The sequence below is a fragment of the Passer domesticus genome, chromosome 12 (assembly GCF_036417665.1).
Source record: "Passer domesticus isolate bPasDom1 chromosome 12, bPasDom1.hap1, whole genome shotgun sequence".
Taxonomy (NCBI): Eukaryota; Metazoa; Chordata; class Aves; order Passeriformes; family Passeridae; genus Passer; species Passer domesticus.
The window spans coordinates 16172990-16190849 of record NC_087485.1 but is presented as its reverse complement, the minus strand read 5'-3'; the positions used below and the strand labels follow the sequence as shown (position 1 = coordinate 16190849).

Below are 17860 nucleotides of genomic sequence, written 5' to 3'. Positions count from 1 at the left end.
TTGCCCTCAGCTTCCTGCTGTAAAGCTGAACTCATTCTGTTCAAGTCAGATTTCCTCTGCATTTATGTCATTGTAGTCAGATGAAAAATTGGGCCCTTAATTTGAATACAGTGGTGCCTAGAGCTTTAGTCTAGTGGTTTAATGTAGCTGACCTATGCCCTGATAGCAAGGTGTGTTTAACAAATCTGGTACTGCCAGAAGGCTTTTGTTACTCTGAGACTCTGCTTTACACTTGAACCAGAGAAGAATTAAGGCAAAATCCTCCCTCAAGAACTGGAGGATATCACACATGGGTAATGAGCTTTTGTAAAGAAGAATTTCCTGTTCTTCTCTTCCACCAGGTGACCCTGTGTTCCAACACCGTGACGACTTTCTGCCGGAGAATGCTGGTGGACCTGGAGGGCATTGCTGAGGGAGTGACATCACTGATCCTCAGAGCCAGGTACCAGCCCTTCCCTGGCCTCCCCCAGCCACTGCCTTGCACAGGGTTTGCTGGCTGCAGCTGCCAAGGTGAAGAGCTGTTTAATGACCTCATGTTGTGGCAGCTGGACATGAGAACAGCAGAGCTTGGACAGCAGCCTGTGGTGAAAAGCACCCCTGCTCACAGCCCAGCACGGTCCTGGACCCTTTTCTGAAGGGACCAGGAATGATATAATTTATTGGCCTGGGGTTTGGTGCTTGAGATGGAACAAATTTCCCAAGGGCTCCTCTCCTTCTTCCTGCAAGAGGTGGAGTTGTGCTGGTTGCAGCCACCATGTCTTGGTTTGGGACACACCAGGCAGCCTGCTGAGAGTCAGGGTCTGGTTCTGTTTATGAGGGCACATGGCAGGGGGGAAGTGGCTCACAGCAAGAGTGGTGAGGGCAAGGTCTTAGGAGGGGAAAGCAGCCCTTGATGTGGCAGGTCAGCTCGAGTTTTTCTCCTTCCCTCTGCTTCCCATTTTGAGGTTGAATGTTCTCAGACTTAAACCAAAAGTCATTCTTGCTGCAGCAGAATTCCATCCTGCTGTGCTGCTGTGGGTGTCCGTTTGATGCCAGGAGGGATGCAGTTCCCTGGTGCTGTTCCCTTTCCCAGGCAGAGCCATCCAGGCAGTGCCTGGGCTGCCATTTTGTCAAGCAAGTGGAACTGGGGACAGTCAGGGCATGGAGCTGTGGAGTGAGGGACTGAGAGAGCTGTAGGATCTGGAGGGGCTGATCTGCCACTCTGTAGGGCAGCTGGTGTCTCGTGCCCTCCAAGGCTGGGACAAACAGCTGAGTTCTCAGGCAGGCCAACAGCACCAGGGAGAGAAGGGAGTCATTTTTACGGGAACACTAGAGTTGTGTGTTCCTTGAGCCTTAGTGAGCACTGATCCTTGTTGGGAAGGCTCCCCCAGAGCTCCTGGATCACTGGGAGTGTTGCAGGAGTCCTTGCAAGCCTTCTTGGAGAAAGGAGGGGCTGAGGCAGCTGTGGGACAAAGTGCTCTGCCTGGGGCACTTGGCAGCCTCTGGGTGCTGCCTTTCAGGGTTTGCCCCTCCTTGACAAGACGTGTTGGAGTGGGAAGACTTAGAAGGCAATTTATCACTGTAGGGCTGTTCAGTGTCCATTTGACAGTGACAAATATGTTGTGCTCCATTTCACAATCTTTGGGGGTAAATGTTCTCCATTCTCTCAGTATCTCTGATTCCCCTGGGGTCATCTCTTTGCCCAGATGTATCGTTCCTGAGCTGCAAGTGTACCCCCGAGTCCTGCAGTACAAGGAGTGCTACCTGAAGGTGCCATACGAGAGGAAGGTCTTCATTAGAAATTCCACCAACATTCCTGGCTGCTACGGGCTTATTCCCCAGGTTTGGCATCAGATCCACCTCCTCCTGTCAAATATTATTGAGGAGATTATTAGGGGGAAAAAGGGTTTGGATAGGACCTTGCTGGTTTCTATTCAGTCTTAAAGATCTGCTGAGAAGAGGATCCTACTCAAATGTCAATTTTAGGATGCAGTTTAACCTCCCAAGGAAACAGTTTATGTACCAGTCTTCAGGCTGTTTTCTTGTGGGAGATGTTAGAGGGTTGTGAAAAGCTGCTGCATCCACAGACACCAATGCCTGTGCTGGCAGCCTCCTTGCAGGATCCCCTGAGAATGCTAAGCTTACAATTCTTGCATCTTGTTTGTGCCTTTTACCTTTATCCTGGGGATTTTTAAACGTGTGTGTAAGTTGCTGTTGCAGTGGATGTTAAGGAGTCTAAAGTTTCTTCAGAGGTCCCTCTGAAGTTGTATTTGATTGTGTCCCTTCCAGGAACGCAAGGAGGACACTCCTGTGCTCTACTCCAGCCCCAAGCCCTGTGGGATTGTCCAGCCTCGCAGCACTGCAGAGATTCCAGTTGTAGTTGAAGTGCAGGCGCTGGGCACGCATCACACCAGTGTTGTCATCGGCGTGTTTGGGGATGAGAGAAATCCTCTGGTGAGTGCAAGGGAAGATGTGTGCCTCTGTGCAGCTGCTCCTGGCAGGCTGCAAAGGGCACAGGGATTCTTCTGGGGAAAACAGGCACAGTGCTGTGGAGAAGGCCAGGAGGGATGGGTGGCACAAACAGCTCGTGCCTTATAGGTGGTAATCTCAATGTCTGACACAGAATGTAGTTCGTCTGAGCTGGAATCCAGGGTGATTTTAGTTATTCTTTAAAATGCTGTTAACTTTGGAAACATCTGTTTGAAAATGTCATCTCTCTGAGCACAAAAGAAGATGTCAGAAGACTTCTGGGAACCTTGAGCTTGCTGTAAAAGAAAGGAAAGCTGCCACTTGAAGCGTGGTTGCAAGGAGTTAAACTTATATTAAAACATAAGGAAATGACGATGCCAAATTCCCTGGATGGCACCAAACACCTGAACCTGAGCCATTGTGGCACTGCATGTAAATCAGTGAACAGGAAGGACAGGCAATGCAGGCTGTGCCAGGGAGCCTGAAGTTTGACAAAACAATTGCTTTCAACTATCAGGCTGCTTACCTTAAAGAGGAAGGTTTCTCCCCACCAGCACAACCAGTTGTTTAACTGTCAGCCTGGTCTTAACTAGAGATTTCTTGCAAAGCTTTACCTTTGGGCCAATAATTTGTAGTTTGAAAGGTTCTCTTACCTTAATCCTTTTAAATTTGGAGGGGAGCATGTAATTTTCTTTTTCCCCAAAAGAAAATTACAGCTGCATTTCAGCTGGAGAGTGGTAGCTGTCCCTAAAGAAATAACTTGAGCAGGGTTGAGCTGTTTAGGTTTTTTAGGTTTCCCTGTTGTGGTTTGTTTTGTTTTGTTTTTTTTTTTTTTTTTAAATCTTTCTTGCCTGCTTCCTGAAACAGAGAGCAGAATTACAGAGCTCTGGACGGCTGGAAGAAATCTACCCACATCCAAGGCTGATAGAGTTTGGCAGGATCCCACCACTGCAGCCTACTTCACAAAGCTTTACCCTCTTCAACAAAGGTCTCATCCCTGCAGACTTCAGGATAGAGATTGTGAGTATCTGTGGGGCTCTTTTCCAGGGAAAGGGACTGGTCAGTAGCAGCCATGACTTGGTTCTTATATGCAAGATTTCCATATTGCCCTGTGTGAGAGGAGGCAAGATACTCCAATATTCCATCTGAGCGAGGCAGAGGAACCTGGCTCTGGAGTGGTTTTAGCTGGGGCACCCCTCAGTGAAGTCAGGTGCAGAGATGCTGGAGCAGAAATTAATCTGGATTGTGTTGACAAGTTCTCTCTTAATTTTATCTTTTGTCTTTAGCTGTGTGTGTCACATTTTGGAGCTCTGAGATCAAGAGAAACCTGTGGTCCTTTGCTCCCCAGAGCATGCATTTCACTATGGTTTCCTTGTTCAATCTGCATTTGCTTTGTGCCAAACTGCTGTTGATAGGAGAGAGCAGGGTGTGAGGTCTGTCCTCAGACTGCTTGTGGGGAGGCAATTTTCCCATCTCTTGTGGGTCAAGCCAGCTGGGCTGTTCACACAAAGGATGTGTGGGGGTTGTGCAGCCCCACAGCCTGTGATCTCTGTGCCCTTGAAGAGCTTCTTTGGGGACCAGCTGCAGAGAAAGGCTGTTTAATACATGGAGGCTGCATAGGGCAGAAGGAGCTGGGGCTGCTCCCCAGCCTGGAAGGGCTGGGCCTGGGGCTGGTGGGATGTCTGCTGGAGGGGGAGATCTGTGAGGGCCTTGAGGTTTGTTCTTCTTCATGCTGGGTGTGTTGAACTTGTGGAGCTGCTTAAAACCTGATACTATGGACTTGTTTGTGTCTGTGGATAAAGCATCAGGCCATGTGGGAGAGTCCAGCCACAGCCTCCTGGGCCAAGGAGGAGGGGTGTGAATTTTCCTCCTGCTGCTTTTCCAACTGTTTGGGGGATAAATGTTACCCTAAAGTGAGGGTTTTTTCCCAGGGCAGCTTTCCCTGACTCCACAATGGAGTTCTGCTTTCCACCTCTGCAGGGAGCAATGCACCTTGGCTGGGTGGTCATGGTGTGTAAAGGTTGGGTTTCACATGCTCCTGCCAGGGCTGGACCTGCAGAGCTGTGTCTGTACAGCTGTGCTGTGCAAGGCCTTTCCTCCCTCCTCGGGACAGCTTCCAGCTCTCTTGCCCAGTCTGTGAAGTCCATGAGAAACCAGATGACAAGAGGTCTTGGGAAGAGTGGGCCATGCCCACAGAGCACATTGTTGTCCAGTTTTCTTCCTGCTTTCCTGCTCTGCTCTAAGCATTTGGAGGTGACTTTTCCAAAGCAGAGGGCACTGGGGCATCTCTCTACAGCTGATGATCAGTGGGGAGTGAGGGCTTCAGTCCTTTAGGGGGTGTTCAGAAGCATTGATGGCCCCTTGGGAAAGAACAGCTTGGTGCTGGGGTTTTGCACAACTGGTTTTGCAGAGATATTCTTCAGGCTCTCAGCAGTGGCCTCCAGCCATGTGGTTTCTGCAGTGGGATTTGAGCAGTCATGACTTCCTCTGGCCTTGAGCCTTTGTGAGAAGCCAGGAGAGAGAAAGCAGCTTTCCTTGGCTCACACTCCAGAGAATGGGGAAGGAACACTCTCCTGAGGACAAGCCATCTCTTGGGTTGGGCAAAACTGGCTTAATTGTGCAAGTCCCTTAAAGGAGGGGAAAATACAGGTTGTATGAGCTCTGCAGTTCCCCAGTACTGTAGCTTAACTTTAGGGAAATTAAGCCTTTAGGTTTTTTATCCTCCCCTCTTTAGTCTTTCCTTGTCTTATATCCCACAAGACACCAGGGTGTATGGTTTCCATCCTAAATGCACATTATGTTTGTTTTACAGACTGAAAAACCCCACTGCTTTGTTATTGACCCCAGAGAAGGAGTGATCCCCGCTAGGGGTGAGGTTCCTGTGACTATCACAGCAACCCTGGATGACACTGGGCTTTTTAGTTACTCTATCAAGCTGTTCATTTGGAACAGCCTTTGGACCACCTTCTTGCTCCAGGCCTTGAGCATTGGCACCACAATTGTCATAGACAAACCATTCACCCCAGAGATCAACTTCGGATACCAATTCAGGTAGGAGATCTCTCCTGTCTCAACAAGGAGCACTTTTGCTGTAGTCCTTCAGGCAAGATCTTCTTCAGTGTTCACAGTCCTAACTCCTTCCCTGAGGGCAGAGATTCCTTTGGAAACATGTGATGGGCAGTTGAGAGTTGTTAGCCACCCTCAAAAGCCACTGAAAGGGAAGCCAGTTGCTAAATTGCCACTGAATTGTCTTTAGTTGTAATTCATTGATGTCCTCACTTGAGCAAGTAATGACCTCGCAGGCTGCCCCAGAACAAAAGGTTCTGAAATGGAGGCGGTCCCTCCGTGTGGGTGAGGGACCAAGGGAAGAACCTTTCCCTTTCCCTTTCCCTTTCCCTTTCCCTTTCCCTTTCCCTTTCCCTTTCCCTTTCCCTTTCCCAATGGCACCTCCCAGGCAAGCAGGGGCCCTGGGAACAAAGAGACAGGAGGGTGACAACCCCCACCAGGAAGGCAGGAGCCCACAGAGCAGTTCCAGAGGCAGAGGTGCCAGCAGAGTTTGCAAACTTCACTTCCCAACAGTTTCTAATTGCAAAATGAAGTTTCTACAAATACCTACCTGTGCAGAGCCAAGGCTGCTACAAACAAGAGAGGCTCTGCTCCCCTGGTTCCCTCTCCTGGAGCAGGCAGATGATTTTTACCAGCTGTCTGGGATCATCCAGAAACTGCCTCTGAGCCGGCTTTTAGAAATATGAGCCTGCAATCACACAAAGGTCCCCAAGGACAGCATCTCAAAGATTTAGTTACAGTTTTGGGCACAGATTAATACAAAATACAGCGACAGTATGGATCACCCCAGAACAAACATTTTGGAGGAAAACACCACGTCCTGTTGGCCTCACCTGGAAAATGTTACATTACCATTGTAAATATATTTCCCTTTGCAATAACGACACCAGAAGGGCAGCTTATCAGACACAATTTCTGGTCCACATTAAGAGCTGGAAAGGAAGACAGTCTCCAAGCAATTAACACCTCAGATTGCCCACTGGGAGCAATCTGATGACCAGGGAAAGAGCTACTCCATACTATTTTCCATCCTGCCTTCTATTCTAGCCTCCTTCCCTGTATTCGTCGGTTCAAAGTAACAAACCGGGGCTGCCGTTTCCATTGGCTCTTCTGGAAAGCAGACTGCTGCAGCCCACCTGAGGAGGAGGCCCAGAGTGTCTCAGCCCTCAGTAGCCCCAAGGATGATTCCCAGAGCCCCAAACGTGCCAACCCTGCGTTTGGGGTGGAGCCATGGTCGATGGAGCTGCAGCCAGGCCAGTCTGTGGACATGGTGCTGCGAGGCTTCTCCCGCATCGCACAGGTGAGGTCCCCACCAGGGGCTGAGCCTGGGGAACCATCAGATCCCCTGCCCTGGGGTTGTTCCACAGTCCCTTGACATTTGCCTGGGCAAATGAGCAGGGGCCTTCACAAAACTGATTTAAGACTACACATTTCTGTGGCAACACCAGTGGCTTTCCTTGCTGGCCAACATCAGACCAGCTAAGGCTTTATTGTGATTCCACAGCTACCAAAACCCAGTGCTGATCCCAAAGTAGGGGTGGAAGGAAATATTGCTCTTTTGGGGCAAGCAGTGTTGCATACTGAGTCTGCAAAGAAGGGCAGAGAAATAAGTTACACTTAGAGTAGGCGCCCAAAAAGAAAGTGAATTAAACAAGTGCTAATGGTTTATCTGGAGTAAGCATGGAGTAAAACAAAAGCCATGTCAAGGGAGGGGGTTTCTCACAAGTGCCTTTTGGGGTTATTGGGGTGCAGTGTTACAGACAATTGGGCACAGAATAAATAAGCTGCATCTCAGGAAGGAAAGGGGGCAGTGACTGTAACTGTGGCAGGAATGGGGCCTGTGGTGGGTGCTGAGCCAGTGCAGGGCATTTGCAGGGTGCCCTGCCACCAGCCACTGGTGACAAGTGACTCTTGCTTGCAGGAGGTGCAGGATTCTGTGTTCTGTGAAGCGATGATTGGGTTAGACCCCAAGCCAAAGAAGATTATAGAAACAATCGTTACCTGCGAGTTTATTCACCCCTCTATAGAAGTGTCAGCCAGACAATTCTCTTTCCGGGTGGAGAAGGTAAGTCTGGATTGCATCCTGGCATTTAACAGCATGGCTGAGGGGGGTGTGTGCTCGTGTTAAAGCCCCTCTTTGCCCTTCCTGAGGCACTTTGTCAAATGAGTGAAGATGCTTTCAGAGATGAGACTGGTATTTGACTTCCCCAAAGTAAAATTGCAGTTACAGCTGCACTGCCAAGGAGATGGTGGCCACTTCCAGAGAAATGCCAGTTTCTCTGCTCACTGTAAAGGGAGGCTTTTGAGGATCCTCCAAGGCACAGTGATGTCTGTACACTGATGCTGTAGGGAAGCTGGGAAAATGGAGATTCCTGTGAATTCCTCAGGCTGACAAGGAAAAACCCAACATCTCCTGTGTGTCTTTGCCTTCTCTGCTGTTGGCATGGATGCTTTGTGGTATAGCTATATGGTACAGCTCTGTGCATTTCCCTAAGCCTCCTCTTCCTGAAAGGACCCCCAGACATCCTGCAGCTGCAGTGATGATAACACTGAGGCAGAGCAGGTGCCCTTTAGTCTCTGCATCCCAACTCCAGCACCATCTTTCTGCCTCCTGCAAGTTGTCTGAAAAAGAGAAGATGGTTCATCATGTGGTTTCTGTAGTTTCAGGCCTCTCCTCTGGTTGCCAGGCTCCCACTGAAGTACAGAATCCCTGGAACAGGCAGTTCAGATGTCATTTAGGAGCTTTTCAGCCCTCCCTGATTCTGCCTGGCTTCTGCTCGATGCCACACACACAAACTGATTTATTGCATACTATGGCACAGCACCTGTTTGGTATCAGTACATGCAGAAGTAGTTCCCCAAGGTCTCAGGTTTCTCTAAGCCATGCAGGAAGCCCAGCACAATGCATAGACAGGAAGGAAGAGCCCAGGCTGATCATAGCTTTGAGACCACAGACACCTTGTCCCTGAAGCAGTGGCTGCAGGACACGTGTTGCAGATGAACTCCTTTTGAGGCTGCTAGAGCCAGTAAGGTTGTGAGAAATGACTGTATGTGAGTGAAGATCCTCTAGTGCTGTTCTGCCCAAGAGAGAGAAAAAACTGGAGACAAATGGCCTGGATTCACTTTCAGCTTTAGATCTTATTCAAGCAGCCACCTCCTGTCATGGGCCTATTCCCTCCTCTCAGGGGCCTATTCCCTCATCTGTACGTGGGAGTGTTTCCCTGTCCTCCAGAGGATGCTGTGGTTTCTAAACATGAAAAGCATCTGCTATAAAGAAAAACCTCCTGGAAGGGTAGAAACAAATAGAAAGGGTAAATAGAAATGTATGCACTTCTGGGGCTGATTGAGGCTGTTTTTCCTTGTCTCCTGTTTCCACAGAAACCCAGTGATGTCCTGAGGCTGCAGTACCAGCCTCTGTCTTTAAAAAACACCTGCCTGCTGCCACTGGACCTTATGCTGGACTTGGAGCAGCCGTTCCTGGTCTGTGATGAGGACCAGCAGCCCCTCCCAGATGGCCAGGTGAGCAGCCCTGGACTCCTCCAGTGGGGTCTGAAGAGGAGGGATGTGGTGGTGCCTTTCTGTTGGGAGCTCCTTGAGTCAAGAAGTTTATTCTGTAGATAACAGTAGGCTGGCCTGGGCTGTATCAGCAGAGCTGCTGAAGGAATCAAAATCTCACCTGAATTGAGAAGATCCATCCTGGTTTCAAGGCACAGGGAGAAGGGAGCAGGCAACTGGGTCTGGGCAAGCCATGCAGTAAAGGTGTCTCCTGGAAAGCATGCCAGCTCTCCAGCAGCCACCCCCTTGTATTGCTGCTGAGCACAGGAACGGGAGCCTGAGGGAATCCTGGACTGGACTGTGGTGCCTGCAGTCAGACACCTGCTGTAGAGCAATGAGCCATGAACTGAGAAGCCCATGCTGGAGTCACTTTGAGCATTTACTGTTTTGTGCTGTCAGACCGTGGGACATTATCCCAGAGGTGATTAATTATGAATTACTGCTCATCTCCTTGCAGCCTGTGAGATTGGATGTAGGGGAGACCTGTCATCTCTACGTCGCATTTGACCCAGCTTTTGGACTGGATTTGAAGAGCTGGAAAAAAGAGAAGGTTCTGAAGATAGACATGGTCAGGGGCCATCCTTTTGTGGAGCGTATCACCCTTCGGGGAGAAGTGCACTTCCCAAATCTCCAAATCCAGCCCAGCACCCTGGAGTTTGGCTGCATCCCGGCTGGCACTGAAGAAGTGCGCTCTCTGAAGATGACCAACTGCAGCCCACTTCCCGTCCAGTACCACTGGTCATTCCATTCCAGCAGCCAGGTGAACAGGTTGAGGTATGTGCACCTTTGCCCTCTCCTTGAAGCCCTTCTTGCTGATGTCCTGTTTGCACTTGGCAAAGAACAAAGCTGTTTGCCTAGGATCTGGCAAATAACACTGAGCAGCCGTGCTCAGGCTGGATGCTCAGGGAATAGGTTTTCCACCAGTCTGGTGCTGCATAGCCCCCATACTGGTTTCCCCTGGGAAGGAAAGCTGGGGTGAAAGCTGCTTTCTCAGACCTCTGTGGCCTGAGGCAATGTCCACCTTGATGAAGGGCTCCTAGTCCCAGCTCCCTCAGTGCTGCTGGAGGCCCTTCTGGCCCCTCTGCTTTGGGATGGGTCCTCTCTGCAGGAGCTGCTCTCTGCTCCTTGCCTTCCTCCCTTGAACTGTGCTGGAGGATGCCCAGAAAGTCCCAACACCAGAGACAGAGCCACTTAGGGTTGATGCTGAACATCTTGTTACCTTCCCTTCTTTGCTGAGACAACTCCTTTAGTGCCAGGACGATTTCTTTCCCAGGGGTCAGCTTTCAGTGGACACCTTGGCATCTTCACTCCCTTTTTTTGTGATACTTGTTACTCATTTTGACTTTTCCCTGCAACATGTCCCTTATGGATTCTGAATTGGTTGACAGCAGGACTTGTTCATCACATCATCTCCTCTCCCTGTCTCCCAGAGAGTTTCTACTCTAGAGTGAAAAATGTCATTGTCCAGGCACCATGGTCCTGGGAAGTTGCCTCAAACCATTCATTCCACTAAAGACAGTGCAGAAGATGATTAGGGATCTCTTGGGGGTTATGATGAGAGAGCCAGCAATGAAACCCAGCCTTAGATAACAAGCTACAAAGCAAAAGTGCTTCACTGGGGAGCAGGTCATTACAGGCCCTGAACGCCTGTGTGGGAATGGAGCATCCAGGTTGTGTTTGGCTGTGGGAGCACTTGCAGCTCAGCAGGGTGACAGGCAGGCACAGCTTGACTGTGTCCCTCACGTGGCATTAGAAACACAAGCAGAGTTACCCTGAGCACCTGCTTCAATTTAAAATGGGGAATGTGACCTGAGTCACCTGGGAGGGTTGGAAAATGCCAACCAACCCCCCAGCACTGTCAGGGAAACATTCCTGATAAATACCTGGTGGAGCTGCAGAGTTTCTGGCTTTGGGCACTGGGGGGGCTGTGCTGGCTCATCACTGCCTGGGTCTGCCCCTCAAATCTCACCTTTTTGCTTGCCTTCTCTGTCTTTTCCTCTCCCACTCTGCTTTTTGCTTCCCCTAAGACATTAATCCCTGTCCTCTGTAGTTCCTCAATGCAAGCATTTGCAGCTGCTGCAGCACCTCAGTGTCATCCCTGGGCTGCCTTTAGAACAGACCTGCTCCAGCCTGGATTGGGAAGGGCTGGATCAAACCATTTCTCAGTTCAGTGTGCCAGCACCCACCCAGGGGCTGCACCCTGAGCAGGAGCTGCTCGTGCACTCCTCCCACTGCAGGTCCCTGTTCACAGTTATCTTATTTTCCAGAGATGAGCTTCACCCACCTAAATTCAAACCCCAGCCTCCAAAGGGGAAGATAACCTGTTTGGATCGCCGGGCATCTCAATGGAGACACTTCAGGATTAGAAAGGAGGAGGAAGCCAGAGCCCTGAAAGAAGTGCAGGATTTATACCAATCTTTAGGAGTAGAGGTAGATTTTCTTGTACATCTACTGCTTGTGTTGCCTCCCAGCCTGCCACCAGCAAGTCATGCTCCTGCTGAGCTCCCTTTTTGCTGCCCTGCTGTCCTGTGCCCTGACAGTGGCTGGGCAGCAGGACCAGTGGCTGGACATGGGGTGAGAGGGAGGGAGCCATAGGAGAGTTTTCCTTGGAGAAGCTCACTCAGATCCTACAGGCCTGTGTTCAGTGTGGTATTTTTTGCCTTGTTTCCTTCACAATGTAAGATGAGGCTTTTATCTGCATCATTATGGTAAGAGCTCCAGCTTCCTTCCCAGAGCAAGCTGTGATGAGTCCTGATCTCCTTGTACCCTCTTCCCAAGCCAGCCAGACTCCCTGTTTCCAGGTCTCTGCTTTCAGCCGGGAGCTGGTGTTGCACTGGTGGCCCTGAAGCTGTCTTATAAACTGACTTTGCAAGTGGCTGTCTCTTCCTCCTAGCATAGAAAATGGCTTGTTTTTTCAGGTGCCACCTCAAACTCCTGAACACCTTCGAATCCCACTAGGGTTGGAGGAATTCAGGTGCTCCATGGACTTCCCACACACGCCCCTCGAAGCAGAGAAGGTAAGAGGGAATGTGTCTCACTTGCACATTGTCAGTGTGGCAAGCAGGGCTGGAGCTCCCAGTCCCACTGGTGGCCCTCAGCACTGGCCACACAGGGGCCTCCCATCCCTGCAGGCCCATCACAAAGTGCTGCTGGAGCAGCTGGTTGTTGGAGAGGCCGTGCAGGACACGCTGTAGGGCTGCCCAAGGATGCTGTGCAGCACCTATGGAGGGCATTGCTCCCCCTGGAACTCCTCAGGTGGTGCATAGGAAATTTATAGAGGAGCTTTGGCTGTAGCACCTTGAGAAAGCAGCATTTAATTCAGAGAGAGAGGGGAAGAGCCTCAGGAGTCAGATGAGTTGGGCTGGAGTCCTTCACTCAGCTCCAAGAGATCTCACTCTGAGTCTCCTCCTTTTCTAAAAGCAGCAAGAAATGCTTTTTAAAGGCAGGTTGTGCCTTTAGAGAATTTCTACTGCCAGGAGACATCCCAGTTCACTTTCATGTAATGCACTAATTAATGCATTGACCCGTGAGTGTGGGAGAAGATTTTCCCCATGGTCCCTGCACTGGTCAGTGGCATGGATACAGGATGAGATCAGGGTGATTCTGGCTGTGTTTGGGGAATAGGCCCCTCCAGGTACAGCTGCACTTTGCTCCAAGATGCTCTTCTGCATCCATTTCCATGCTCCACACCTCAGTCTCTCCTGTCTTCCATGCAGGCTTTCAGGATCGTGCCACTGTCAGGTGTGCTGCAGCCAGGAGAGAGCCAGCAGGTCTCCTTCACCTTCTGTGGCCACCTGGACACCATCTCCAATGTCACGGTGCTGTGCCACGTGGAGGGAGGCCCCAGCTACGAGGTGGTGCTGACTGGGGAGGCCTCACGTGCCAGCTACTCCCTGAGGCCCCGGGAGATCAGCTGTGGCTCTCAGGTACCACACACGTCCCCTGGCACAGCTCCTTGCCTTGGGACCACGGCCAGCGGGCTCCTGCCCACCTCGCTCCAGGGCTCCCTTCCCTTCCCAGCCCCTTTGTTGGCTCTGGGGCTTGGAAGTACAACCTTTGAGGGACACATCTGCCATCCAAGCTGGTTAAAATGGCCATCTCCAAGCCTCTCCAAAATGCTGGGAATGCCTCATTTTCAGGGTACCTAACACTGCCTCCTGGGGCAGGCAGGGTCACAGTGGGGGTGCTCTGAGGAGTGTGTCCCTGAGACACCCCTCTGCTGATCCACACCTAAAGCCTGACCTCCGAGGAGATGCTCTTGTCTAATGCTTGTGCTTAATCCACACAACAATCAAGGGAAGAAGTTGGGCTTCCAGTCACTGTAGTTGGAGAGACTGTCCCAGAATAATCCCCCCTTCTCTCTTTTCCAGTTGAAAGCCCACAGATATTTCCAGCTGCTGGCCCTGATTGTGTTGTCCTGTGTGACTCCCTTGTTGCATCTATGTTGCTTGCCAATGCTTGCATGCAGGTGCCTTTTCTTCTGCAATGCCTCAGTGCTGTCTCTGTTTCTCCTGGCTGTTGGTGACCCCTCAGAGTGCAGGGGGCCTGTGTCCCCTGGTTCATTTATTGCTGGCCCTCACATGGTTGTTACCACCCCTCTGTGTGCTCAGGGAGCCAGAGCTCCCTGCTGCTGTGCAGGTGCCCTGTGCCTGGGGGTTCCCCAGGTTCCCAAGGGCCCCTGTCTCCTCCCTGGTCCCTGCTCCCAGGATGTGTCTGCTTTCAGTCCCAGGAGAGAGGAAGGAGATTCCCAGCAGCAGGCCTGGGTCTGTAACTTCCCTCTCCTGTGCCTTCTCTCCAGATGTTTAATGAAATTCACCACAGCAATGTCACCCTGGCAAACAGTGGCAAGATTGAATTCAGCTGGGTGCTAAACCCTAGCCCAGCAGACAAGCATTTGCCTGGTGTGTTTCTGGTCAAGCCCACCACTGTAAGTAGCACAAGTGACTGACCCCAGCCCTGTGTCAGGTGGCCCAGGAGAGTCTTAAAGGGAAAAAAAAAAGGGGGAGGGTGTGGGGAAGGGAGAAAAAAGTCAGAGGTGAAAACCCCAAACCCAGCCATGAGAGAGACAGGGCTGTAAGCAATTTCTGCTGGAGGCAGAGAAAGTCAAACAACTCTCCTGACAGACTCCCCCACGGCCTTGGCTGGTGGGTGGCTCTGCTGTCAGAGGCTGACCCCAGCGGGAGGCACAGCTGTGTTGGTCACTGTCCTGTCCTGTAAGGGGAGTAGAGGAGAATTCTTTTTGATAGATTTCTCGGACGAAAATAAGGCACAAACGCAGCAAGTGTTATATCCGAAAACTGTTTATTGATAAGGAAAGGTCATGGTCCTGACCAGAGTGGGACAGAAAAGAGAGCAGAGAGAGAATGAGAAATGGAGAGAGTGACCCAGGACAGGGACAGAGCGTTCCTGCTGGAACCCTCAGTTGCTCTGTCTCGGCAGATGGAGCATGTGCAGTTGTCCTAGTCCTGGTCATTTTGTGACTTTTCAACATATTCAACAGGTTTCCATTCCTTCATTGGTTAAATGTTAATATTGCAACAACTCTTCACCAACACTGATATCACAACACAACATTCTCATTAAAAGAACTCTAAACTTCATCAAAACTTCTTTTACAAAAGTCAACATTGTAGAACACATAGTATTTAACAACTGTGAAAGCCAATACTGTAATATATTTATCATGAAGGTAATGTGATCTGATGGTTTCTTCTAGATGAGAACCTGTGTTCTCAGCCTGTCTGTCCCCTGAGCCATCCCCATCAAACACTCTGATGCATTCCCTCCCTCTTCTCCCGTCCCTGCAGGGCTCCATTGCACCTGGCAAGAAGCAAGTGCTGAAATTCTCTTACATGCCGGGATTACCAGGAGCCTTCAGCAGGACTTACCAGCTTAAAGTGGGTGACCTGGACCCAGAAAATATCTGCCTGAAAGGAGAAGCATCCTTTCCCATGATCAGTGTCAACCTGCCCTGGAACATCAAAGGTGGGCACTGCCTGTCTGCCCAGGAAGGGCCCCTCTGGTTTTGTTCCCTACCATATGCCCATAGAGCAGCTCATGCCCACCTCCACTGAGCGTGGAGGGTTGCAGGACTCCCCAACCAAGCCAAACCCTCTGACTGCTTCATGAGTCTTGAGCAGAGGATCCCATGTGGGCTTTGTCCCAGGAACCAACCTGCAGAGCCTGCCAGCACATCTGGCAGGGTCCTGAGGGATGATAGCTAGACTGAAAGGCTTGGGAAAGCTGTAAGAGAGGCTGGCAGGGCTTCTGGCAGGGTTGGATCTGTGTGACACTGCAGGGGATGAGATTCAGAGAGGAACAGCAGCATCCACTTTCCATAGATGGCTTGAGGGATTTCTTTCTGGAAGAAACCAGTGTTGGGAGGCAGGGACTTGCCAGCTTAAATGGGACTGGCCCTTTGCTCACACTTCTCTTTGTGGATGTTTTCTTCCTTCAGGAAATGAAAAATATGAGAAGACACTGAAACAGCTCATAAGACCCCTGCAACGACACAATCAGAGCAATAAATCAGTTGTTTGTAAGAAGACTCAGAGCCTGAAGACCAAGACCGTGAAGTCTCAGACCCTGAAAACTCAGACCACTAAGAGTCAGACCTTGGAGACTCAGAGTCTCAAGACTCAGAGCCTGGAGCCCTGCATGCTTGACTCTGGCATTGTAGTAAGAGCAGCTGCAGCCCTGTTTGGCACATGCCACCCTCTCCATGTCACCTGAGGCCCTTGCAGCCCACAGCAGCTCCCCAGAGCCCTGATAGCACCTGGGACCTCCCTGCCCACTTACAACCTTGTGTCACCTCAGCACTGCCCCTAGGGCTGCCACTCTGGTCATGGTCTCTTCTGGGGCTGCACCAGCTTCCTGGCTACCCCAGGGAGAGATCCTGAAGGCCATGCTCCAGGGATGGGGTTGATGCTTTGAAGGAGATGCAGATCATTGCTGGGGAGTTCACTGGTCCCAACCCAAGGCCTGCCAGATTTCCAGACCTTAACAGCAGCTGCCTGATTTTGCCCTGGGGCTGTGCTGGTGGTGCTCATCTCCAAGAGGCCCCAGCTTGCTCCCAGTTCCCTTTCAAGACAGCTTTGGTCCAAGCTGCCTTGGTACTGGCTGGGGGCAGGCAAGTATCTGGAGCTCTGGAAGGTTCCTGGCTTGTCTGTCTGCCTGGCCAGAGCAGCTTTGCTAACAGTGTCTGGGCAGGCAAAGATGCTGGAGTGACTTCCCTGGAGATGAGGTGCTGGCTAAGAGAGCAGGAGGTGTCAGAGACACTGAGCAGCCAGACAGGAGGACCCCACAGCCCCTCCCAACGAGAGCAGGGGGGGATCCTTTCTCAGGTGCAGGTTGGGCCTTGGGAAGGACCTTTGCTAACCAGCCACTGTCTTCCCTTTCCTCAGTCAAACACCAAGGTGCAGATAAAGATGATGAGGATGTTGATAGAGAAAGCTGCTCTGGAGCTGCAGGAAAAGCTCACATCCCATCCCCCAAAGAGCAGATTCCCTGACAAGGAGCTGTGCCAGAGTCTTGTCAAGTGAGTAGGGACTCCCATCCCCATCTCCAGGTGCCCCGTGGGGAGCACCCAGCCATGTCCCCTTCTCCTGAGAGCTCCTTGTGTCTGCAGAGCTGGGAATAGCCTGGACTCCAGAAGGGGTCTGGTCCTGGTGGCTGTGACACGCTACATGTGAACAGCAGGGTGTCCTCCCTTCCCCAGCACCACGCTGAGCCTTGGCCTGCTCAGCTGCCCACAGGTGTGGGGTTCTGTCCCTAGAGCTGGGGGACCCAGTGCACCCCTTCAAGCCCTTCCAGACAGCACAAATTCTGTCCCTGCTGACTAGCTCTGAAAGAGACAGCTCCCAGCTGATGTCTTGGTTCCAGCTAACAGCTGTGCAGCTGTGACACTAAAGAAAAGGAGAAGGGAACTGCACATGTCAGCAAACCCTTTAAAACCCAAAATCAGATGGCTTGAATCCTGGTGGGGTGGCAGGGCTTATCTAGGTGACCTGGTCTGTCCCTTGGCACCATCATGATGCAGCACAAGCACGGGAGGCTTCAGTTCAGGAAGAAGATGCTCTGCAGAACAGCTCATGTGATCTGGTTGCAGAGCAATGGAGGTTTCCTGTGCAGGCAAACCTTATTCCTAGGCCCCAAAGCAATTTCAGGCTCAGGCTGTACACCAGGCTAGGCAGTTCCACTGAGAGCAGTGGAGGCCCAGTGGACTCACCTATACTGGCTTTTCATGGCAGAGGAGCTGTGGCCAGTGTCCATTTTCAACTAATTGTATTTTCAGGTACCTTTAGTAGCTGATAAAACCTAGGACCTGCACTCCTCCTGACTTCCCAAAGTCATTGCCAGGTGGTCAGGCCATGGGTTTCATGGGCTTGAGCTGAGTTTTTACAGCAGTGAATAAAGAAATAGCCACTGTATTTGTATGCTTTGTTCCCTTGGACATGTAGCCACACTTAAGAACTGTGGTTTAAGGCCTGTCCTTACTCCTTGCAGAGTTGAGCTGCTGGAGTATGTCCTGGACATGGGCCCTGTCCTTAAGGGTTACACTGAGACACACACTCTGAAGATCACCAACCCTGGGCAGATCCCAGTGTCCTTCCAGGCCAATGTATCTGTCCTGCAGGACACAGGTAAGCAGTGCTGGGGACACTTCCTGTGGCCTTGAAGGAGTTGTCTCAGACAGATTAGCTTAAGCCCCTGAACCCTGGGAGGTTTCTGAGCTTTTTCTTCTCAGTGCCCCTGCTGGGAGCTTTAGGGGCAGAACTCTCCTGGCCAGCCA

General features: G+C 51.1%; 1 protein-coding gene across 8 annotated transcripts in view; it reads left to right on the top strand.

The window, feature by feature from the left end:
- Positions 1 to 17860, top strand: part of LOC135279386 (hydrocephalus-inducing protein homolog) — a 71657-nt gene that overhangs the window by 23584 nt on the left and 30213 nt on the right. For 7 of the 8 annotated variants that reach the window (XR_010346635.1, XM_064386748.1, XM_064386749.1 and 4 more), the window contains 17 exons: positions 342 to 442; positions 1686 to 1821; positions 2269 to 2433; positions 3316 to 3468; positions 5261 to 5499; positions 6562 to 6814; positions 7436 to 7579; positions 8893 to 9033; positions 9527 to 9843; positions 11337 to 11499; positions 11988 to 12086; positions 12786 to 12995; positions 13868 to 13996; positions 14877 to 15054; positions 15527 to 15747; positions 16473 to 16606; positions 17575 to 17711. Coding sequence is in view for 7 of the 8 variants with exons in the window: in XM_064386748.1 (XP_064242818.1) it covers positions 342 to 442; positions 1686 to 1821; positions 2269 to 2433; positions 3316 to 3468; positions 5261 to 5499; positions 6562 to 6814; positions 7436 to 7579; positions 8893 to 9033; positions 9527 to 9843; positions 11337 to 11499; positions 11988 to 12086; positions 12786 to 12995; positions 13868 to 13996; positions 14877 to 15054; positions 15527 to 15747; positions 16473 to 16606; positions 17575 to 17711 (2920 nt within the window). In the remaining variant the exon portion in view is untranslated. The remainder of the gene's footprint in view (positions 1 to 341; positions 443 to 1685; positions 1822 to 2268; positions 2434 to 3315; positions 3469 to 5260; positions 5500 to 6561; positions 6815 to 7435; positions 7580 to 8892; positions 9034 to 9526; positions 9844 to 11336; positions 11500 to 11987; positions 12087 to 12785; positions 12996 to 13867; positions 13997 to 14876; positions 15055 to 15526; positions 15748 to 16472; positions 16607 to 17574; positions 17712 to 17860) is intronic. The other variant, XM_064386751.1, reaches the window with a different exon arrangement.